A 23,523-nucleotide genomic window follows, 5' to 3' on the forward strand; every position below is an offset into this window, starting at 1 on the left:
GATGGCGCTAGACTTTTTATCTTTAGGAAGGGTTTCTGCTATGAAAGTTCCCCCAGTTTCCCCATTTAAGACATTCAACATACTCCTACCAAACACCAATTATGCTAGCAAAGCTAAGCGAGCGCGTAAAGGTGTGGGAGAGACCGGTTGGCCACGCCCCTCCCAGTGACGTCATGCAGGAGGCGGGATGACACTTGAAATATGGGAAGAAGACACCCCGCGTCCACGCAGCAGAGTGAAGAGTTTTTGTCCCGGAGGATGACACCACCTGGACCACACCTGGACACCACGAGGACGAGTCCCTGCCGCTTGTAGAGACAGTCCAAACCGGATCGGAACTACACGTCAGTCCGGCTGCTTAAGGTCGTCGACCCCGGTCCCTAAACAACAAGAAGTAGGAGAAGACTTGTTTTGTGGACTATGACGTCAGAGAAGACCAAGTAAGTTTTCTCTTTGTTGTACTCGAGTGACAAACTTTAGCATGAAATGTCAAAGTTCGGCAAATCTTCAGGTGTTTGGCGCGTAATTGTCCTCTTAGATGACCTACCCGTCCACCTTCACGCGCAAATAGCAGCCAGTGTGGACTTTAGCATGTTAGCACTTTAGCAATGTTTACATGCGTCCAAAGCGGTGCCGCTAATCGGTTTTCCTTCGAGCTGTCAGCGTCCATTAAGGCGCAGATCAGTCAACTCGGGTCGGGAGCCCGCACGCTCGTGGCGCGTCCATGTTGGAGGGAGGGGAATAAAAAGGGAGCCCTTGCACGTGGAACTTCCTGCCATGGGGGTACCCCGCCTCTTCTTGGGTCACCCCAGCCACCTAAATACCCCCACTCCTCGTGCGTCACGACGCAGGCGGCCTTCAATGCGGAAATGAGAAGTGTGCGCGCTCGTTCCTGGAGGTGCACGTGCCCACCCGACACCCCCTCTTCCTCAGAATCTTTTTTTTTTTTTTTTTTTAGAACAGGTGGAACCCCCACTTATAACCACGCCCCCTTGCCCTTATATCCCCTCCTACTGTCCATGTGTCCTACGTGTTCCTAAACACAGCAGGAAGACTCAGGAAATGGAAATAGTCTGTTCCAGTGTCAAGCTGCGGACACACTAGAACCTGTAAGACAACAGTCAGTGTTTTAACGTGTTGTTAATCATACAAGTGTAAAAAGAAGTTAAGCCATCAAAACCCCCACATAATGCCTTAAAGTTGCCCCAAAGGACCCCAAAGAAAAGCAAAATGCACAAACGGCAATTTTTCCCTCCCAAAGGAAGTGAAATCATCCGTTCCAGGGTCAACAAAATCTTTATTAAATGGACAGGCAATTCCACAAGTCACATGTGAACATTCTTTTTTATTGTTTTGATATTGTTCAGCAAATCAACATATATAACCATATCATAAATCATTGTGAGGGGGAGGGGTGTCTGTCCGATGACCCCCCCCCCCCTCCTCCTCTTCGTCTTCCTCACGCAGAGGCAGCTTGATGAGGAGGTCATGGTGCGGCTCACTTTCATTAAGACGCAAGATAAGATAAAAGAAGATTTAGTCGGGCCGTACCATCTTATCTGCAATATGTCTTCATGCAGAAAGCATATCGTGTGTGTGTGTGTGTGTGTGTGTGTGTGTGTGTGTGTGAGGAAGTTTTAAGAAGAGTCCAGCATGTGAACTTTGGTCTTCACGGGCCACGAGGCTGCAACCTGAGCCTCCTCTTTCTTTCAAGGAGCCCACACTTTCTCTCAAGCCCCATGGGGGTGTCACATGACCCGTATACCACCCCCCCCCCCACTTATCTCATGGGCGAGCTGGCATTCGCGGTCCCCCTTAATGCGGCGCTAGAATCTTCTCGTAGCAGAGGATGCATGATGACCGACATCATCATCACCATCTTTACACAAGCGCTGCAACAAAGGTTATCAGGGCGTGCCCCGCCTCTCACCCAAAAACAGCTGGGGTAGGCTCCAGCATACCCGTGACCCCAGTGAGGACATTCCCTACATGAATCATTATGTTGACTAGAGATGACTAAAAATGTTTTTCCATGCTTAAAAGCACAAACAAGCTAATAAAAGTGGAAGTAAAAGTGAATTAAACTGGGAAGTGACTGCTTCTTCTGCTTTCTAGAATGGAGGACGAGGCGGTCCTGGACCGAGGGGCGTCCTTTGTCAAGCACATCTGCGATGAAGAGGAAGTGGAAGGTAAGAACATAAGCGCATATGACTTTAAAAGGTGCCTTGTTTGTCTGATTTGATAACAATTTTAGCTGTTCAAGTGTAAAAAGAAGTTAACTGATGCTGATAACAGCAATAAAACCCTTTCAATGTTCATTACGACAACAAAGGTTCCACGCCAAGGTCATTTATGTCATCTCACTTTATAACAATTAGTGGCATAATATAACAAAATGAGTGGTTAGCGCGTAGACCTCACAGCTAGGAGACCCGGGTTCAATTCCACCCTCGGCCATCTCTGTGTGGAGTTTGCATGTTCTCCCCGTGCATGCGTGGGTTTTCTCCGGGTACTCCGGTTTCCTCCCACATTCCAAAAACATGCTAGGTTAATTAGCCACTCCAAATTGTCCATAGGTATGAATGTGAGTGTGAATGGTTGTTTGTCTATATGTGCCCTGGGATTGGCTGGCCACCAGTCCAGGGTGTACCCCGCCTCTCGCCCCAAGACAGCTGGGATAGGCTCCAGCAATATGACAAAATGTGAAAACCAGGCAGGACCAAAGCCCAAGACAAAATAATAATAATAATAATACATTTTCTTGTATAGCGCTTTTCAAAATACTCAAAGACACTTTACAGAAGAATGGAGTTGAATAAAAGCAGGTAAACAGAGTGAAAGATATGTTAAAATACAACATTAATTCGTTAATACACAGCTAAAACAAGAGTAAAAACGGGGCACAGCAGTCAGGTATAAAAAGTTAGACATTAAAAACAGATTCAAAGAGGTGGGTTTTGAAAATGAACCGGTGTGCTGAAAATGGCCCCCGAACCCCACTTTGGACACCACTTAGTGGAGTCAGTCGTCTCGTCAGGTTGGCGGAGGTTGCTGAAAGAATATTCCTAGTTGGGTAGTTTCTGACGCCCCTCGGTTGGCCAATCGCTCATGGGATCCCACTTCTGACACCAAGTTGGCATCACAGCGCCTCCTTGTGGACAAACCTGCCATGACAGCTTTGTTTGTGTTAGCGTACTGTCCTTACGCAACTAAAACATCTTGTTGCTGTGTAAAATAGAACAATGACAAGCAAACAAGCGTAAGGAATTTGTACGCCCACGCCGCTTGCCAAAACCGCTCAGGTGTTCAACCACAACAACAAAGCACGACGACACAAAAAGACGCATTGTTTACGGAAACTCTGAGCATTTGTCTGCACCGACGAGGTTTTCTTTGGGTTTGGTTCTCTTTATCTGAGTTTCTGATGACTTCCTGGAGACGTTGGGGCATTTCCTGGATCGGCCGCACGGAAGAATTGAAGAAATGACAGCCGTTGTTATTTTTGAGGCTGTATTCCATATTTGTGCCATATACTTTCTAGTGCTGTTACGGAGCTGGAGTCTATCCCAGGGGATTTTGGGGGGCAGGTGGGGGTGGGTGAGGGAGTGAGCAGCTATGTGAAGCACTACACTGCCAATCCCTGCTTCTTGTATCTATCTATCTGTCTGTATCATTATCATTAACAGTCATATGTTATTCACTGAAATATTTAGTCTTTCCAAAGCAAAAAAAAAGTGGAAAAAAACAAGAAAAATATTTAGAATTTTCCTCTACTTTTCAAATATTTTGATGTATTTTATGAATGGACCTATTTCCATTGAAAATTATTGTCTTTTTTGTTTTGTTATAAGCGAAGTCTGACCCCGGGTGTGCGTTTGTTTGAAGGTCACCACACGGTCTACATTGGCGTTCATGTGCCCAAGAGCTACCACCGTAGGAGACGCCACAGACGCAAGTCCAGCCACAAGGAGAGGCGGGAGCGCCCCGAGCACGGTGCCGAGGACTACAAGTTGGACGGCGAGAGCGTGGATGAGACCACCACCAGCATCCTCAAACCCTTGAGTGAGTTGGACGACGATGGCGATGATGGGGTTTTTTTTTTTTGGGTGCATGACGGGACGCAGCATCAAATGTTCTGCAGTTGTGTGTTGCCGTGGTTACCGGCCGAGATGGCATCTCCATGGCAGGAAGTTTGCTAGAGAAACAGGAAGTGTTCATCTTTACTTAAAATGCTACTGACAGCAACATGCTCTGTTGGTTCTGTGATTAACTAGAACTCTTATGCTAACTGTTGTTTTGGTTGGAGGGAGTTACAGTAGCCTACAGTCTTTAGTAGGGGGGCACGAGAATGACATCATAACGATAAATCCCATATCGGGGAAAAATAGCTCCAATAAGCCACAATTAAAAAAAAAAAAAAGCTTCAAAGTCTTCAAAGGCCTCGTCTCCTTCAAGGTTTGGAATTAGCAGGAGAGCAGCAAACATGGGACATTGAAAGGTGGAAGAATGTTTTCCTCTCCATTGACGGACGGGCTGATGTCTTCCAAAGTTTCTGACATGACAAAGATATCCCACCTGAGATGTTTTCCACCAATGAAGAAGTCAGGTGGTGCAGGGGTGTCAAACGGCAGGCGGCTATGTGGAGATGTTGAAAGGTTGAGTTTACTTTCCCAGACCATCCTGTATGTTCTCATCTAAATCCAATGGAGAACATTTCGGGATGGATTTACAAAAGGATGGGTTCCAGACCGTGGATCTTGCCAAATGCTCTGAACGTTTTGATGAGGAGTGTAACCTCAGCGTGTCTTGACTTCAGGGAACCTGATGCTGCGATACATGAAGCTAATCTCATTGGCTGTCCTAAGGGCTGGTGGATAATCGCCGCATGCTTAGCCAGCACAACTTTAGCTAGGCCACCATAACCAATACCAGTCTTGCATCACACAATCGCCAACTTTTGCATCGGAGATCAAGATTGTGTCATCAGAGCTTTGTGCTGTCCCATCAATGTTTTCTTATGCTTTTGCACAAATCCCTTCTTAAAAGTCTTAGACTTTTTTTTTGTCCATGGATACAAAGGTACTCCTGTCGGGATGTCGTTGTGACAGGCTGGCTTCTATGCCAGGCACAGCAGGTCAAAGTGCTACCATTTTTAACCGCAGCGCTGCTAAAAGAAGCTCAGGTGCCGTAGGTCAGGATTAAAAGCTCAGTGAGGGCCTTTCGGGACTCCACCTATTGCACAACATTCCAGGTAGAGTCCGGCTCATCCTGGCTGTGCCGTCGGATGGGAAGAAAGTTGTTTCATCAATGAAGCAAGGAGAAGTGTGACTGGGGGGGAGGGGGGGTTGCACAAAGACAAAGAATCACATGATGAAGGCAGTTAGTCATCCGGCGGTCTGACAGGCTCGTCTCGTGTTGGACCGCACCGCCTTTTGCCAGGAAGTCAACACTGAGCCAGAAACATAAAATTAGTAGCAGCTGTATTCTCAATCTGTAGAAATGACTTCAATACAAATGTCTTAGCCAATGCTATGCTAATGTCCTAGCGATGGCTTACATAAGAGTGTAAACATGCCTGTCATCATACTGCTTTTTCAGCTTTTTCGTTTAGCCGGCCTCCCTGGATACAGTAGATGTGTACCCGTATGTTTTCCTCGTCTGTGGCCTCAAAATGGACAGGAAGAGGCTTGTTCCATAGAACAACAGCAAACAGAGTGCGACTTCTTGGCATTCACAGTCCCTTTATCACAACGTAGCGTAGCGTTGTCATGAGCAATGCCAGGCGACGTAGTAGATAGAATGAAATTGTTGATGAAATGTGACCTTCAGACATGTGGAGCACCAAACATGGATGGAATCTTCCGGAAGTGAAACCAGGAAGCGAAGGAGGGGTGGTGGTGGGGTGATGTGATTCCAAAGAAGATATGAATGGAGGTATTGCGTAACCGGCTTGGTCCTGCGTGTTTCCTGAATGTTCTTCTGTCCTCCAGTTTCCCCGGCCGAGAGGATCAGGTTCATCCTCGGCGAGGAAGATGACGGCCCCCCTCCTCCTCAGCTCTTCACCGAGCTGGACGAGCTACTGTCGGTTGACGGGCAGGAGATGGAGTGGAAGGAGACGGCCAGGTAACCCCCCCGCCTCTCCCCCAAAGTGTATGTTTGGCAGCGAGCACCAGGGCCAGGGTGTGCGTGTAGACAAGCCCTCCATAAATTCCAGCAGCTGGCGGGTGCACTACCGCTCTGTTCTTATCAGATGCATCCGAACAGGACCTGCTGTGTGGAACCAGGAAGGGGCAGAAACTCCCACATGGTCCACTCAGGAAGTCCTAAAAGTCAAGTGACTGAGCGATAACCATGAAACATACTCATTGTGTTTCCCGACACCACCTGGGTGGGCAAGGATCACGAGCTCAGCGAGGTCTCCTCGTAAGATGGCGTGCGGTCCACTGCCAGGAGCGACACCCGATCCCACCCCCCGAGGAAACCCCATCCCTTCAGCCTCAGGAGAATGGCTCCATTGTTGGCGCTGACATCCGAGGCAGGATTACATTATAAAGCATCCTTGTCCTCTGTATTACCTGGACCCTGACCCCGGAAGAGACCGTGGAATCATGGTGATGATGAACTTGGAAAAAATAATTTTCAGGCCAAACAAGTGCCATGGCTGAGATCCAGTAGGTGGGAAAAAAAGGTTTTCCTCTATTTTGTGTGGAAGTGGTACATTGTTGGCTTCCCTGTACTGCTTCCCCACGCCAAAACACTTTTCGAACGTTTAGAATAAGTCACTTGGAGAGGCTAACTAGTTGGCTTAGTTAGCTAGTTTGCTTAGTTAGCTAGCGACGGCATCTGTTATGTCCCTGCAGTGATCCTGATCCTGTAGCCTACGCAATGTAATGTAAACAAAGAATAATAGGAGTGTAAAAGTGACTATAGGGGTGTTATTTCCTGTCTACAGGACTCTACTAATGTTAAAAAACCAGTGTATAGAAAGTAATAAACAATGAAAATATTCCATGTATTAACATTAAACCCAACAATAAAACCAGGGACAACCATACCGTATTCGTGTATCACCCCGAGAATTACTGCCAAGCAGCCTAAGGTATAGTCCACCGGGGTAGTCTCCAGCTCACGACTGACCCCTCAAGGCACTCATTGCATGCTTTTATTTTGGAGATGCCTGTTGGGCCCTGAGCCTTTCCTGTTTGTGCTCCCAGGTGGATCAAGTTTGAAGAGAAGGTGGAGAAGGGCGGCGAACGCTGGAGCAAACCCCACGTGGCCACGCTGTCCCTGCACAGCCTGATGGAACTGAAGACCTGCATCGAGCAGGGCACCATCATGCTGGACCTGGAGGCCTCCACGCTGCCGCAGGTCGTCGGTACGGCCAGACTGACTTCTCACTGGTGGCTGGCTATCCCGTGGTTGTTAATGATTCCCTCTCGCAGAGATGGTGACGGACAGCCAGATCGAGAGCGGCCAGCTGAAGGCGGAGCTGAAGGAGAAGGTCATGTACACGTTGCTTCGCAAACATCGCCACCAGACCAAGAAGTCCAACCTGCGCTCGCTGGCTGATATCGGGAAGAGCGTCTCCAGTGCGAGCAGGCTCTTCTCCAGCCAGGAGAATGGTATTCCCAAAACCTTCTTCACACAAACTCACCTTTATTTTGCCTACTTCTTCTTTCCACTAACTTCCTTCTTTCATGCTTACTTCCTTCCTTCTTCCTGCTTCTCTTTTTGGGCGGGCGTCATAGCACGAAACCTCACTGAGCACCCGGTGCCTTGCATATCCCCACAAGACCCCCCAGAAGACCCCTGTGAGGTCCTGAGGAGCTCCAGCATGGGATACCTCTGTAAGTGAGGTCACCACTTATCAATCTCCCCAAAATATGGCACCGTTGGGCTGGACGGTGATGAGGACGATGTGTTAGGGTTTGTGCAGGCGGACAGTATAAGACAACCACTCCTAAAGTGTTGTCCCCCCGCCCCCCTCCCCCCAATACCAAAAGCAACACAGGAAACCACCACCTTCTCATCTTTTGTCCTCCATAAAAAACATATCCAATGGGATTAGGTTTGCGGAGTCATGACATTTTCTGGGAAGTCTTTCAGTAAGACTTGAGAATCTCCGCTCATTCATCCACAAGTGATTTCAGCGTAATAAGCCAACATTTGGTCAATGTTCCCTTCTAACGACATGAAAAGCTTGACTTGAAGGCCTTTTTTAATCCTCATCGTCCCCTTTTGCCTTTATTCTCTTATCTACGCTTGGATTCTCTCCATTCTCAAAAAGTCTTGTAATTGTGTTGGAGGGAGTTTTTGCTCACCTCTGTGGGCTTTAGGGTTGGTGTCACATGCAAATGAAGTGGACTTGCCTCCCTGCAGGTAGTCCCACCACGGCCCACCGGAACCTCACCTCCAACAGCCTGGGCGACTTCTCTGACAAACCGGAGAAGGATCAGGTAATGTGGGCTTCTTTCATCCATCCCATCCATCCCAGCGAGGTCACCCACCCGCGTGACGTGTTGGAGCCAGAGCCTCGTGTCGTAGATAAGACCTCCAGGCTAACTGAAGATCATTGTTTGTAACATTTGCCAGTCAAGGTCTTGGCTTATCTTCTCCGTGCTTGCTTATCTTGCCGTGTGATTGGGATGAATCTCGGCATGTCATTTGTTAGGATGCAATTGTGTTTTCATTTTATAAAGTCAAGCATTGATGCTGCAATTTCGACACTTTAGACACGTCTTGTGTGTCTGCAGCTTTAATGCTAATGAGCTTTGTTTGGCCACACCCATCTCCAACATGCAGAAATGTAAATATGCACTCTCACTCTATCGCATGCAACAAGGAATTGAACGCTAAGGAATGGGTTGGGAGGCCACGGAAACGTTACCATAGATAGCTACTGTATGGATGCTAAGTGCTAACACTGCACTCACATTCTAACAGCAGCATCATGCTAGAAAATAACACATGTGAGCTTGGGGCTGCCTGTTAAGAAGTGTAGCGAAGCCTGATTTTGCACCCTTGAATATCAATGCAATATCGGCATGAATCATACATACTAATTATGACTTATTTTGTAGAACGGAATATTAGAAAAGAACAATAATTCTTACCAGCATCCCTCTAACACGTTCAGCTCAAGAACAAGTTCATGAAGAAGCTGCCCCGCGATGCCGAGGCGTCCAACGTCCTGGTCGGCGAGGTGGACTTCCTGGAGACCCCCTTTGTGGCGTTTGTTCGCCTGCAGCATGCCGTCATGCTGGGAGCGCTCACCGAGGTCCCGGTGCCCACCAGGTAAGACGCAGGAAGTATCATTTATACGAAAGCAGTGGCGCGAGTGTCCTCAGCGCGCCCTCTTTTGCAGGTTCCTCTTTGTGTTGCTGGGTCCTAAAGGGAAAGCAAAGTCCTACCATGAGATTGGAAGAGCCATCGCCACCCTCATGTCTGATGAGGTCTGTTTTATCCTTTTATCCTACATTTTTTCAGGGGGGAAATATTAGCATATTACCAAAGTATTCTTGGAAGAAAATCATTACAATTTATTTTATTACTTATTATATAATTTATTAATTAATTGTTTTATAATTTTATACATTTCATAATTTAATACAATTTTATTCTCATAAATTTACAGCTGATTTTTTCTGATTTTTTTTGCTTTTTTTTTTTTTAAGAATTGCCAACCATTTCAACTTTGTTGTTGTTAAATTTCTTGTCACCATTCTGGCTTTATTCCCATTTTTCTTGTAACATAACTTTATTTTTCCACCCAAAACAACAACTTTATTTGTGGTTTGGTTTTTTAAAAAAAGTCTTCTTTGATATTTTAAATTTATGCTACTAAGACGATGATTTTTCCTGGCAATACTACCACAAAATGTCTACTTTTTCTTGCTAAAAGTCCTATTTTATTGGGAATTGGGGAATGGGAGTCACTGTAGTGTGAAACAAAGAGTCCTGAATGGAAAATGTGGCGTCAGGAATGTTAACAGAGCACCTGGCCGTCAAGTTCCCACAGGCCTCTGCTTTTCCCAGAATGCTCGCTGTATGTCAACACCGCAGCGTAGGAAGCGTTTTTTTCCAGGATTTCCTCCAGTTAAACTTTACCCCCTCCCCATGCTTCATCAAACACTTGAGTCATCAGTGACGGGCCCCCACGGTGACACGCTGACTGATGAATTGTTTGCATACATCATCCCAGAGGGAAGGTTTGCTCGTCAGTGACGTAGAATGGCAACTGTCGCTCCGTGTGCAGGTGTTCCACGATATCGCCTACAAAGCCAAGCACAGGCAGGACCTGCTGGCCGGTATCGAGGAGTTCCTGGACGAGGTCATCGTCCTGCCGCCCGGCGAGTGGGACCCTGACATCAGGATAGAGCCCCCCAAGTCGCTGCCTTCCTCGGATAAGAGGTCAAAAATGTTGTCTTAAACATTTGAGTTAAAACGTACAGGTAGCTGTAGTCCAATATGTAGATTTAGCTAACTAGATACACATTAGAGTTTTTCTGGTAAGAATTGTAACTTCATATATACATACACTCAAAGAATACCATTCCAACCTCAGATTTAGTGTATGATAACCACAATGTACGTCCTTCCCATGGCTGAGATCACTCTTGACATCCATGCCTCATGTTGTTAGCATCCGTTGGTACCAAGGAGCTTTTCCATCCAGTCATCCATTCCCGTGTATTTCCAAACTAAACCAGGGATGAAAACTGAAAGGACAATTTATTTACATTTTACATACCATAAATTATTTTTAAAAAATTGATGGACTAATAATATTAAGACTAATTAATAACAATAATAATTATATTTTTATAATAATACTAATAAATAATAATACATATATAATATAATAAATAATACAATAAAATATTTTTTAAAAATGAATAATAACAATAATAATTATATATATATATATATATATATATATATATATATATATATATATATAATTTTTATAAGTATATAATAAATAATATATTGATTCATTCATTCATTCATTTTCTACTGCTTTTCCTCACGAGGGTCATGGGGAGTGCTGGAGCCTTAGGGCGTGAGGCGGGGTACACCCTGGACTGGTCGCCAGCCAATTACATGGCACATATAGACAAACAACCATTCACACCTATGGACAATTTGGAGTGGCCAATTAACCTAGCATGTTTTTGGAATGTGGGAGGAAACCGGAGTACCTGGAGAAAACCCACGCATGCACGGGTAGAACTCCACACAGAGATGGCCGAGGGTGGAATTGAACTCTGGTCTCCTTGGTGTGAGGTCTGCGCGCTAACCACTAGCCCGCTGTGCCGCCCCTAAATAATATATAATAATTAATATAATAACATATTTTTACAAAATTGAAATCTATAATGAAAATGATTGATGTTGTCTGTGTGTTAGAGGTAGAGATGCAAGCCTGTTTTTTTATTTTGTACCCAGGAAGAACCAGTATGCCGGCTTGGAGGCCCCGCAGATGAACGGCGACGCCCCCCATGATGCGGGTCACCCTGGGGGAGGAGGTCACCAGATCGGCGAGGAGCTCCAGTGCACCAGAAGGTATAAAAAAAAATGCACTTTTGTGTCGCACGAGTGTGTGTAAGTGTTGGTGTTTGTGTCTGGAAGGTTCTGCGGCGGTCTCATCCTGGACGTCAAACGCAAGCTGCCGTTCTTTGCCAGCGACTTCTACGACGCGCTACACATCCAGTCGCTGTCCGCCATCTTGTTCATCTACCTAGGCACCGTCACCAACGCCATCACCTTTGGCGGCCTGCTGGGCGATGCCACGGACAACATGCAGGTGAGGGAAAGGGTGGGAAGAAACATGGGCTCTGTCTTGGGGGGCCGGGCAAAGACCAAACACAGACAACATGCTGACCTTGAAGCAGGGTGGCTGTCGGTGCTGACTCGGCAGGGAGGCGTTCTTTACCCCAATTAGGAGGGACTGGAAATGCTGAAGGCAGGTTTTAAATCCAGTTTGGGCTCTGATGTGGGTCCCTGTTACTGTGTCACACGGCATCCAAAATGCTTTTTAAAAGATCAGCTTTTTCAGTTTCATTGGTCAAATTTACATTTATATTTTTTCGTTTGTATTTTTCACATACACATTAAATTTCTTTTGAGGAAATATTTGGTTAGGGCTTTTTTTAATTATGTAAATATTTTTATACATTTACAACCTTTTTAAAAAATTAAAATAATTGGCCAAATGTAAATTTACTGTATTGTTTTGTTGTATACAACATTTTAATATTTTTTTTAGGAATTTTTGTTGTTGAATGTTTAAATTTTTTACATGTTTAAATTTTATTTGATGCATTGATTTTGGAATCAATTCTAGTATTTTTTTGTAGGAAAAATAACATTAATAAAATTAATTTAATTTTTTTGTTATGTTAAAAAAAAACTATACAGCACATTTCAATATTTTTTGGATGGATTTTTTTTAAAGTTAATTTTAAGAACTAAGAATATTATTTGGTAAAAAAAAATAACTGGAAAATGTTAAAATGTAACTTTTGCTTTAGTCAATTTTATAAACTTCAACTAAACTTTTTTTGAGGAAACAAAACAGCAATTTTTCATACAATGAAAATAATTGTAAAAATCTTTATTTTCATTGTGTTTTTATAAATGGAAAAAATGGTTGTTATTGAGCAAAAAAAAATGTGATATGACCTAAACCCCTCCCTGACCAAGTGTTGTGTTCCCATGCATCCTGAGAGTCTTTCTGGTTCCAAAGTTCCCAACACACAAAGGTCTTCATCTGATTAGCACCCATGTTGCTTTCACAGCGACGAAGGCCTGAGGTTGCACGGTGGAGAAGCGTAGAGCGGCCTGCATGAGGGATTTGAGCGGGACTTAAATAACCGTAGATCCAGATTACTCAGTAGCTGCCTCGTCACGGCTGTGTTTCCACTGACATCTACACGTACGCTACCTGCTGTAGGCGCGGGGAAATCTTGACCTGGCTTGATCTCTCTAATGGCCACACGGACGCACACTGGTTTCATATTCCTACTGGAACATAGAGAAATCCAGTCGGTGGAACTGAAACAGGCTTGTCCTGATAGGCCGGCCCTGCAGGTTGATTTGCGTGCGAGTGTGTGTGTAAAAATAAAGCACACAGCTGAGAAAGGTAATAAAGTCATTTTTCTTGTGCCTACTGTGTTTTTGTAGGGCGTGTTGGAGAGCTTCCTGGGCACGGCCCTGACCGGGGCGGTCTTCTGTTTGCTGGCGGGGCAGCCCCTCACCATCCTCAGTAGCACGGGCCCGGTTCTGGTCTTTGAGAGGCTCCTCTTCAACTTTAGCAAGTGAGTTTAAAAACACAGCACCATTTCCAAATGGTAGGGGTGTCACAAGATGTCGCAAGATCGTTGAACGGAGTGAGCCCTTTTGTCAGACATAAGTACAGTCTCTTTGTCTCGGTGGGTGGAGGCGGGGCTGCTAGCATAAACACACAGAGTGCAGAAGAGTGTAACGGTGTAGACATGATGTACAATGTGATAGTAGGAGTGGCAAGGTGACTATATGGGTGTTATTTATTGTCTACAGGGCTCTAATAATGTTAACAAGGGTATTTAAAAAGTCAGAAATTGCAGTATATTGTGATATTTTTTTCATTGACCTCACCCCGTCACGTTCTCATAGACCCAATCTTGCGTATCGTCTCATGACACCCCTACAAATGAGCCCAAGGGCCACCCGAGTAGGTGCACCTGCATCTCGATACGTAATCATCCTTTGGCACATGGAAAGTAAAAGCATCTGGGATGGAGAGCTCCCTAGTGCGAATGGCGTGAGAGGCGATGATGTCATCACAAACTGACTCATCCTTATTATTCATGCTGCCGCTTTGGCGTTCCAGATGACTGCAGGGAAGCCCAACCACTTCCACTCCTGTTCCCGCTTGGAGCTCACACAGTCCCAGCGGTAGAAAGCAAACAAAAAGGCTCCGTGAGCCTCAGGTGGAGCAGCAGTGCTAATCTAGTCATCTACGCAAAACTTGATCTTGATAGAGACGGTTAAATATCGATGATATCCCTGTTTTACATACATTCCCAGTGCCAATTGCTATGATATGCTGTGATCTCGTTTGCCCTCCCCCGCACATCACTCTGACTCTCAGCTCTTGAAAAGAATAAACGGTAAACGACATTTGCGCGATAAAAAGCCGACTTTAACTCGCGGACCTGACAGTTGGCTCCGCCCCCTCCCATTCATTCCTCTCGCCAAACATCATCTTCTTACGTTACCGACGGCCGCGCCCGCTCTCTTACGCGGTTAATAATTAATTTCATTTTACACACCAAGTGAGGAATGCTGTTTCCATTCCAAGCTCTAATGAAGCTACAAGAAGACTTACTGATGTCATATAAATGTCAATAATGTCAATAAATTATTTATTCGTCTTTTTCTACATTTCTGTGGTGCAGAAACCATCTTACTTGCTTGGATTTTGGTGTATGTTGGGTATGTTGGGTATACATGTGTCCGTGCATGAGTAAACCTTGCACCAATTTTGATTTTGGTGGATTATTTTAACTTTTTTTATATCTGTGGAGGTGGTGCAAGGCGGTGGTTATCATTAATCGTTGGCAGGAGGAGTGGTTGTTTTTTAATTGTATGATAGGTATGTTGCGTGTATACATGTGTCCGTGCATGAGTAAACCTTGCACCAATTTTGATTTTGGTGGATTATTTTAACTTTTTAAAAAAAATCTCTGTGGAGGTGGTGCAAGGCAGTGGTTATCATTAATAGTTGGCAGGAGGAGTGATCGTATTTGAATTATATGATAGCTATGTATGTTGGGTATGCATGTGTCCGTGCATGAGTAAACCTTGCACCAATTTTGTTTTTGTGGATTAGTTTTACTTTTTAGGGGGTTATGTCTGTGGTTCAAGGTGGCAGTTATCATTAATAGATGGGAAATTGAGTGGTTGCTTGATTGATTGGTTATCATTAATAGTTGGCAGGAGGAGTGGTTGTATTTGTTGTGATCACGGCGTGATCACCTCGTAATTATGACACATCTACGTCCATGCACACCTCAACCCAGGTGGAGTCGAGCTTAGGGCAATCACAGTCCAACAAACAACAGCCAACCCCCCTGACTCTCCCCACAGGGACAACGGCTTCGACTACCTGGAGTTCCGGCTGTGGATCGGCCTGTGGTCGGGCGCCTTCTGCTTGGTCCTGGTGGCGACAGACGCCAGCTTCCTGGTGCAGTACTTCACCCGCTTCACCGAAGAGGGCTTCTCGGCGCTCATCAGCTTCATCTTCATCTACGATGCCTTCAAGAAGATGATCAAGCTGGCGCACCACCACCCCATCAACTCGCACTACGACGGCGACCTCATCACGCAGTACGACTGCCGCTGCGAGCCCGGTATGTGACCGGCTGGACTCCGGAACCACTGTACAAGAAATGAAGCACAGAAGATATAGATTCATACATCTTCTCATCATATTATGACTTTATTCTCATGATGTCACTTTTTCCCCAATCCCATTTTCTAAAAATGTCGGTATGGTATAAATTGGTATTTTTCCAGCTTTATTTTAATTTATGCAAGATATTTCAACTCGGCTGCACGGCGGTCGAGTGGTTATCACGCAGGCCTCACAGCTAGGAGACCCGAGTTCAATTCCACCCTCAGCCATCTCTGTGTGGAGTTTGCATGTTCTCCCCATGAGAGGGTTTTCTCCGGGTACTCCGGTTTCCTCCCACATTCCAAAAACATGCTAGGTTAATTGGCCACTCCAAATTGTCCATAGGTATGAATGTGAGTGTGAATGGTTGTTTGTCTATATGTGCCCTGTGATTGGCTGGCCACCAGTCCAGGGTGTACCCCGCCTCTCGCCCCAAGACAGCTGGGATAGGCTCCAGCACCCCCCACGACCCTCGTGAGGATAAGCGGTAGAAAATGAATGAATGAGTATTTCAACTGCTAAAATGTTCTGTTGGTCCTAATATTTATTTATACCGGTAAATATTTCGACTTTATTCTCGTAACTTTTTCCTAACTTTTTCTTAGCTTAATATATATATATATATATATATATATATATATATATATGTATATACGTATATATCTCCAAAAGCAAACATGATAAAGTTGTTTATTGACTTGGATGGGAAGGCTACTGGACTGTACTCGGTCTTTCCAGATTCCAAAGTATCTGCAAAGACGATAAGACTTGACACAAGCTGGCGTTAGCTTGTAGATACGCTAACTCTTTCCTATCACTGACCTCATTTTTTATGATTGTTTCTCTTTCAAGGTAACTCCTCGGACCTCTTTGCTGCTGCCGCCTGGACAAACAGTTCTGATCTGGTATGCGCCGTTCCCCTCCGCTCCTTTGTCGCACAACATCGCAGACGCTAACGAGTTGTTTTTTTTCCCCTTTCTTCTCATAGTCTGAGAACGCCACCTGGGCATCGCTGAGTCGTCCGCAGTGTCTGAAGTACGGGGGTAGCCTGGTGGGCGAGGCGTGCGGCTATGTGCCTGACATCACCCTCATGTCCTTCATCTTGTTCTTCGGCACCTACACCTGCTCCATGGCGCTCAAGAAGTTCAAGACCAGCCGCTTCTTCCCCACCAAAGTGAGCTTGGACGAGATTGCACCATTTTGTAAACACCGGGTGCCGAGTTCCACCAAGGGTCGATTCGGTATTTGAACTGGATCGGACGGCTTGGTGGAAAAAAACATGGTTGAAATTGTAGTCTCTGTCAGACAAGTACTTCCTCTTGGTCTTTCCAACTTTCTGAATCTGTTTTGTAGGTGAGGAAGCTCATTAGTGACTTTGCCATCATCTTGGCCATCCTCCTCTTCTGTGGCGTGGACGCTCTGGTGGGCGTGGACACCCCCAAGCTCATAGTGCCAAGTGAATTCAAGGTACAAAACCGCCTTATTATTCCAAATCTGTGAATCGGGGACAGCGAGGCTTCTTCCTCTTTGTTCGTTCAGTTGAGTTGATTCAACTGTACCTGGATGCCCCCCCATCCGAAAAAATGTGGGGTGGACGATACAGGTGGTTCCTGAGGGAACGGCAAGGCCAACCCGCATCAAATAACATCCTGATTGTAAGAGAACACAGACGGCGTTGTGGGTGCCGCCACAGAGCCATCTTTGTATGCAGTCATTCTCGTGTAGCTCGTAATAACGCATGAGTGATTCTTTGTTATCAGCAGTGGGAATTAAGCCACAATCCCCACTCAGGTGTCTTCATGGTCTTCATGGTCATGTTGTTGTTTTCCAGCCAACCAGTCCAACCAGGTCCTGGTTCGTTCGTCCCTTTGGGGGAAACCCGTGGTGGGTGTACCTGGCCGCCGCCCTCCCCGCCCTGCTGGTCACCATTCTGATATTCATGGATCAGCAGATCACGGCGGTCATCGTCAACAGGAAGGAGCACAAACTCAAGGTTAGTTTACGCCGCAAAGCCTGCTGGGAAATGTGGAATGGGATAAAAGAAGATGAAAGATGGTGAGGTCATATCCCTACCTAATCCGTCCTTCATCTTCGTCCAAGTCCTGATCCGTAATTGTAATCTGCAACTGGCTGCCTTCCCCGCAGAAAGGGGCGGGGTACCACTTGGACCTGTTCTGGGTGGCCGTCCTTATGATGGTGTGCTCCTTCATGGGCCTGCCGTGGTACGTGGCCGCCACTGTCATTTCCATCGCTCACATCGACTCCCTCAAGATGGAGACAGAGACCTCGGCACCCGGAGAGCAGCCCAAATTCCTGGGCGTCAGGTGAAGGATTCTCCTAGTCTGGGACAGATTGTTTGTTTTTTTTTCCCTTCTTGGGTGGGGGGGTTTACGTTTGACTGTGCATTAGAGAAGGCCATTGATAAATTTAATTGATGAATCATAATTTGTACCTGGGGGCGGGGCCCTGGGCACCTTCTGCACTGACTCCTCCCACTTATGCAAATAATGGTCTTATTGCTATGCTGTCCAGTCTAATTGAAGCATAATTAGTCAGATGATGTCGATATAAGATAGCTATTGAACTCTATGAAGAATTGTGCAAAACAGATGAATACTGAACCATTACGTAAAATGTACTAACTGTTAATATGTAACCCTACTTTTGTAACCCCACCCTGTATATCCTCATCATCTGATCCAAAGATTTTTTTTTTCTGTTTGCCTTTTCCAGGGAACAAAGAGTGACGGGAATCATCGTTTTCATCCTCACTGGACTTTCCGTGTTAATGGCCCCTGTCCTCAAGGTAATAACATTTCTTCTTCTTTCAAGGAAATATGGATTACTGTCAAGGCCTTTTAGGACAATGGTGCTGTCACCTCTTTTAAAAAGCGTTCATCCGATTAGGAACTCTTCGAGCGGACGTAATGTGATGTTCCACTGTCCAGGCCCTCATTATTTGTATTATTGTGAGAAGTACTCAAGTACTCGGCTGTCAGGCTGTGAGGGGCGATAACTGGAGCCATTACTCCCCCTTGTGGATATCTGTGGAATACATTATCAATCAGACATTCTGTAAAACGTTACATCTTTATGTTGAAGTGAGTCCACAGTCATGAACAATAATATTTTATACCAAGGGTGTCCAAACTTTTCCCTTAGTATTACAACAACTTAATAACAAAAACAAAATACATTATTTAATATTTAATCTCTACGCAACTAAAATGATGTTATTTGACCTCATAATATTTTGTTTTATTCTCCTAAAATTAAATTTTTCTTGTAATATTTTGACTTTATTCTCTGAAAATCACAGCTATTTTGTCACATTTCTGCTGCCCCTCCTTTCGTCTTTCAATTTTTGCTGTTCTTTAATGAAATGTTCTTGTTAAATGCTATTATTAGAATGTTCCGTGGGCCGCACTTAAGGACACTCCTGTTTTAAACGAACTGAGTGACGCTTTAGTTACTTCTGCAGCCCGATTTAGCGTTAAAGCCCAGAGTCTAAATCCAGAACGTTCTGAGAAAAGCTGCTTGGTGACCATATTGAAACCGTTAGTGTTTACCACCAGACTGCAATCTATTTGCGTTGTATCAGCATAATTGGCCATGTCGCGTGTGCTTGGCATATTACTAGTATGAATGTTTTATCTTCACCGGTTTTCTCCAAGCATTCATTTTGACTGTCCCGCGTCCTCCCATGTGTTCTAGTTCATTCCCATGCCCGTGCTATATGGCGTCTTCCTCTACATGGGCGTGGCCTCCCTCAATGGCGTCCAGGTCAGTGACTTTTTTGCAGCTAGCTAACATGCTAATTTGGAGATCACGGAATAGTATGTGAATAAAAGGAGATCCATATACAGTACTAGTGTAGTGTAGGGGTTAAAATAACACTATTATGACGTCAAAGGCTGATTTAGATGGTAATTTGTCTAGCTAGGTAGGGCTAGCTAGCTAGTTAGCTGACTGGCGAGCAGGCGAATTTGGATAATACTGTGAATAAAAGCAAGCACACTGATTTGGAAAGCATGGGATAATATGTGAATGGATGCTTCTGTATATACAGCACGAGTAAATTTGTAGTGTAGGAGTTAAAAATGACACAGTTATGACTTTTACATACTGTTTTAGAAGGTCATTTTTGCTTGAAAGCTAGCTAGTCAACTAGCAAGCAGTCTAGTTTGGAATTCACAGTACTAGTATATTTTGTACTGTAAGGGTTAAAAATGACACAATTATGACTTTTTAGATGCTATTTTAGAAGGTAATATGTGCTTGGAAGTGGCAAATTTGGAAACCACAGAATAGTATGTGAATAAATGCTACAGTATATACAGTACAAGCATATTTTGGCATGTAAGCGTTGAAAATGCTGTTTTAGAAGTTAATTAATGCTGCATATGCAGAATAGTGTGTAGTATCATGTTTAGAAAAGACATACTTATGTCATTAAAATACATTTCTATTTTTTTAGTCATACTTCTAGCTGGTGATGTCATGAAAAGGCGGTGTTTGTGTTCTGTTTGTTTAGTTCATGGATCGCCTGCAGCTCCTCCTGATGCCCGCCAAGCACCAGCCGGACCTCATCTACCTGCGCCACGTCCCCCAGAGACGCATCCACCTCTTCACCTTCATCCAGGGCGTGTGTCTGGCTCTCCTGTGGGTGCTCAAGTCCACCGTGGCCGCCATTGTCTTCCCCGTCATGGTGAGTGCACCGTTGCAGATCGCTTCGCTCGCCATCTAACCCGCCATTTTGTATCCCGGTCTGCAGATTCTGGCTCTGGTGGCCGTCCGTAAGGCCATGGACTACGTCTTCTCCCAGCACGACCTCAGCTACCTGGACGACGTCATCCCAGAGAAGGACAAAAAGAAGAAGGAAGACGAGAAGAAGAAGAAGCACAAGAAGAAGGGGAGCATCGACTCGGAGAACGACTTTGTGAGTTGAAAAGAACCACAACTTGTGTCCGTTTGGGGTTGTGTTGTGCTCCTTTTTTGTCTTTAATGTTGTCCCTTCCCTCCTCCCACAGTCCGACTATCCCTACCATGAAAATATCCCCACTATAAAAATCTCTATGGAAATGATGGAGCAGGAGCCCATGTTGGCTGGAAAATCTTTAAATAGTGAGTATTAGACGTATACCACCTTTGCCACTTCTGGGCTGCTTCATCTTCCCCCTTTTTACCTCCACCCTGCACCCCTCCCCCTTTCATATTCCCATTTAGTGCATATAGTATCTCTATGCCCTCTATACTGAGCAGTTTGCATATGAAAATGATCGAAATGTTAAGAACAACTGGGATTTTTTTCTCCACAAAATACGACTTTACTCTTCAAATGTTTGTGACTTTGTGTAAATTGACACTTTTTTATTTTTGAGTAATATTGCAACTTTTTTCTTGAAAGAAACGTCTGGCAACGAGTATTTTTATCTTTATCCGACGGAATATAACATTTCTTGCAAAATTCTGATTTCCCCCTCCCCCTGCAGGAGATGAATCGCAGACTTTCCTTAACGCCCATTCACCGTGCTAAGCGCTGCTTGGAGTCGTCCACCGTGGCAGAGTACGTGAGTGACGCTAGCCAACAACCTCCGAATGTTACCATTTTTAAAAATCACTCCAATCCAACCTCCTCCTCCAGCCTTGAGAGAGGTTCATACACCAAAGGTTCCCCTCAGATCCGAATCGACGGCGACGCTGAGGACAACTGCTTCTTCTGGAAGAAAACCTCCGAAACTGACCTGTGAAAGATGGAAGAGCAACTTATTATTGTCATTTTTTATGTTTATTTTATAAAAAAAATGTCCTTAGAGGTATTTTTAAGTATTCCTTTCAAATCACAATGGCTGGAACTGTTTTTTTTTTATTGTTCTGATGATGATGAAGCCTCAAATGATTTGTTAATATTGGTAATGCAGGTATAGATTAAAATGAATAGATAATCATCATTTAGCATTGATCTGGTTAGGATAAGATAGTATGGATGCTTTTAAGAAAGCTCTCATGCTGTTTGTGTGTGTGTGTGTGTGTGTATATATATATATATATATATATATATATATATATATACATATATATTTCTTCCCCTCTAAACAAGGCGATCAACCCATTTTTTTAAACTCCAAATTGTATTTTATCCTTTTTTGCGTTTTAATCCTTATTTATTTTGTTGCTAATTATGTCTTCTTAAATGTAGACCTCCTCTTTTGTGGTCTCCAAGGGACCTTCATGTGTCATTATTATTTTCATTATTATTATTAATAATAAGAGAAATAATAATTTCTGTAGTTCTACCTCTTATTTCTCTGTAGGTGCCAGACGTTTATATATGTAACTACATCAGATGTGCAATTATATTTCGGATCAAAATGCAATAATTTGTTTAAAATTCTTTAAAGATTTTTATTTTTGAAATTTATTTTCATTTATGATTTTAAAATAGGGGTGCACAATAATTCTAGGGCCGCGATGAGGGGAATTATAACATAATAACGATAAAAATAGCTCTGAGAACTGATCATTTAAAGGTCACCTGTACTGAGCGGGTGAGCGAATCAAGTGCTCCTTTTTCTCCTGCCTGTCGTAACTTCCCCTGAGGGGGAATAAAAAATCTTATCTGCCACCTGAAACACCAGCGCTGCGCCGTTTGAAGTGCAATTTGTACAAAAGGTTTCCCAGAGACACCGTGGCATCACACTGGCTGCTCGGCGCATGTGCCCGAATACAGTGCACCTTGCTGGGTCACAGCAAGTCTCTCCCTCCCCCTCTATACTCTGCTTCTCCGATAGTAGTCATGTCATGACACCATGTCACCTCCAGGCATGCACAAATTATACTTAAATCTACCGTACGTTTGAAAAAAGCAGACATAAGAAATGTATCAGTCCTGAGAAGAAAATCAAAGGTATCTGTTTAAGAAAAAAATATTGCGCATCTCTATCATTTTGTTTTTACTATTTAATTACATTTCCGGTGAAAAATCAAGTGACATAATAATGATCAGTTCGTGTAGTGAAGCTTTCTTTTCTAGTCTGGTAATCCTTTCAAATGTGATCATATTTAAAAAGCTGTTGTTTTTTTTAAACGTTCTCTATAAGATGTCTTCCAATGCTACTATACCAAATCATCATATTTCACATGGACAGTATTTGCAAACGCTCATCCTAGGAAATCCACAATCTATGCAAACAAGGCCGGAGGATACTTGTTGAAGTATTTGCTGTAAGTTGTGTTTGTGGCCACGTGAATGTGACCTGCAAGAATGCAGTAGAAATACGATTGGACGCACTAAGCTGCTTTTAAAGCACAACAAAAAGTCTTCAATGTAGCTGTGTAATTTCTTTATGTTGACCGGTCACTCAGTGACCATGTCATATTTTTTGAAGTGTAGCCTGACACTTATTTTGTACATGATGCACCTTATGGACTTAATAATCATTAAAAAAAAGACTGCAAAAGAAACATGATTTATGATTTCTTTTTGTCAGATTGGGGCTTTTCACCCCAGAAGTATAGAGCCAAGCTAGCATGATTAATAATGTCCAAAAGGGCCATCTGCAGCCCACAGCTTTTCTAACCAGAATAAACATGTAATATCAATTATGAGATTTTTTTTTAAGATTTAAGAAGAAACTGAGATATTTTTTGGGGGGGGGGCTGGAAAAAGATGTATAGTTTGTAGGAAAAAATGTGCTGTAATACCAGCTTGTACCTGAGGAGGACAGTAGTTCAGCTGCAGCCACCTTGTTTATAAACCCATAATACATCATGTATGCTATTTAGCTTTAGGCTGTAATGGGCAATATTTAGATATCTCCAAATAATTCAGAGTATTTGTTTATATTTGTATGTATTACTTCACAAGTGACACACTAATATTACCACATAAAACACAGACACATTATGCTTCAATTGTCCAAATCCCCAAATTGTTTGTGATGTTTGCCTGAAATTGTTTTTCTACATGCACAAAAACACGTGTGTTAAATGTATCGCAGTTTACAAATTGGCTTTGTATATTTAAAAAACATTATCGTTGAATTTATATTTACAACCATTTATATTTATAACCAACCTCATTT

At 44.0% G+C, this 23,523-nt stretch overlaps 1 protein-coding gene across 8 annotated transcripts; it reads left to right on the forward strand.

Annotated features, from left to right (window-relative positions):
- The first annotated feature begins 188 nt into the window (after positions 1-188).
- LOC131104140 (electrogenic sodium bicarbonate cotransporter 1-like) lies at positions 189-23,029 on the forward strand. Of its 8 annotated transcripts, XM_058051062.1 has the most exons (27): positions 190-440; positions 2,116-2,189; positions 3,886-4,062; positions 5,991-6,123; positions 7,215-7,375; positions 7,443-7,622; positions 7,749-7,847; positions 8,380-8,456; positions 9,137-9,294; positions 9,365-9,452; positions 10,256-10,410; positions 11,449-11,565; positions 11,632-11,806; positions 13,186-13,319; positions 15,133-15,395; positions 16,292-16,344; positions 16,428-16,613; positions 16,793-16,906; positions 17,271-17,432; positions 17,585-17,763; positions 18,173-18,245; positions 19,154-19,222; positions 19,974-20,147; positions 20,214-20,378; positions 20,470-20,563; positions 20,932-21,005; positions 21,084-23,019. In XM_058051062.1, exons 1-26 carry the CDS (start codon positions 421-423, stop codon positions 20,973-20,975), a joined length of 3,324 nt encoding a protein of 1,107 aa, XP_057907045.1. In that variant the 5' UTR covers positions 190-420; the 3' UTR covers positions 20,976-21,005; positions 21,084-23,019. The 8 variants fall into 8 exon arrangements, with proteins under 8 accessions (XP_057907000.1, XP_057907010.1, XP_057906983.1 ...); XM_058051017.1 differs by having other exon boundaries at positions 189-440; positions 7,443-7,847; positions 20,932-21,009; positions 21,084-23,026; XM_058051008.1 differs by having other exon boundaries at positions 7,443-7,847; positions 21,084-23,023.
- The last annotated feature ends 494 nt before the right edge of the window (positions 23,030-23,523 follow it).

This window comes from Doryrhamphus excisus, chromosome 2 (genome assembly GCF_030265055.1).
Source record: "Doryrhamphus excisus isolate RoL2022-K1 chromosome 2, RoL_Dexc_1.0, whole genome shotgun sequence".
Classification (NCBI taxonomy): Eukaryota; Metazoa; Chordata; class Actinopteri; order Syngnathiformes; family Syngnathidae; genus Doryrhamphus; species Doryrhamphus excisus.

Bases quoted from the DNA above. Each gene is read 5' to 3' on its own strand.
- LOC131104140 (XM_058051000.1), top strand. From the start codon at position 421: ATGACGTCAGAGAAGACCAA. The intron at 4,063-5,990 runs GTGAGTTGGACG...TCTGTCCTCCAG, and splicing joins CAGCATCCTCAAACCCTTGA to TTTCCCCGGCCGAGAGGATC. The intron at 21,006-21,083 runs GTACGTGAGTGA...CTCCTCCTCCAG, and splicing joins GAGTCGTCCACCGTGGCAGA to CCTTGAGAGAGGTTCATACA.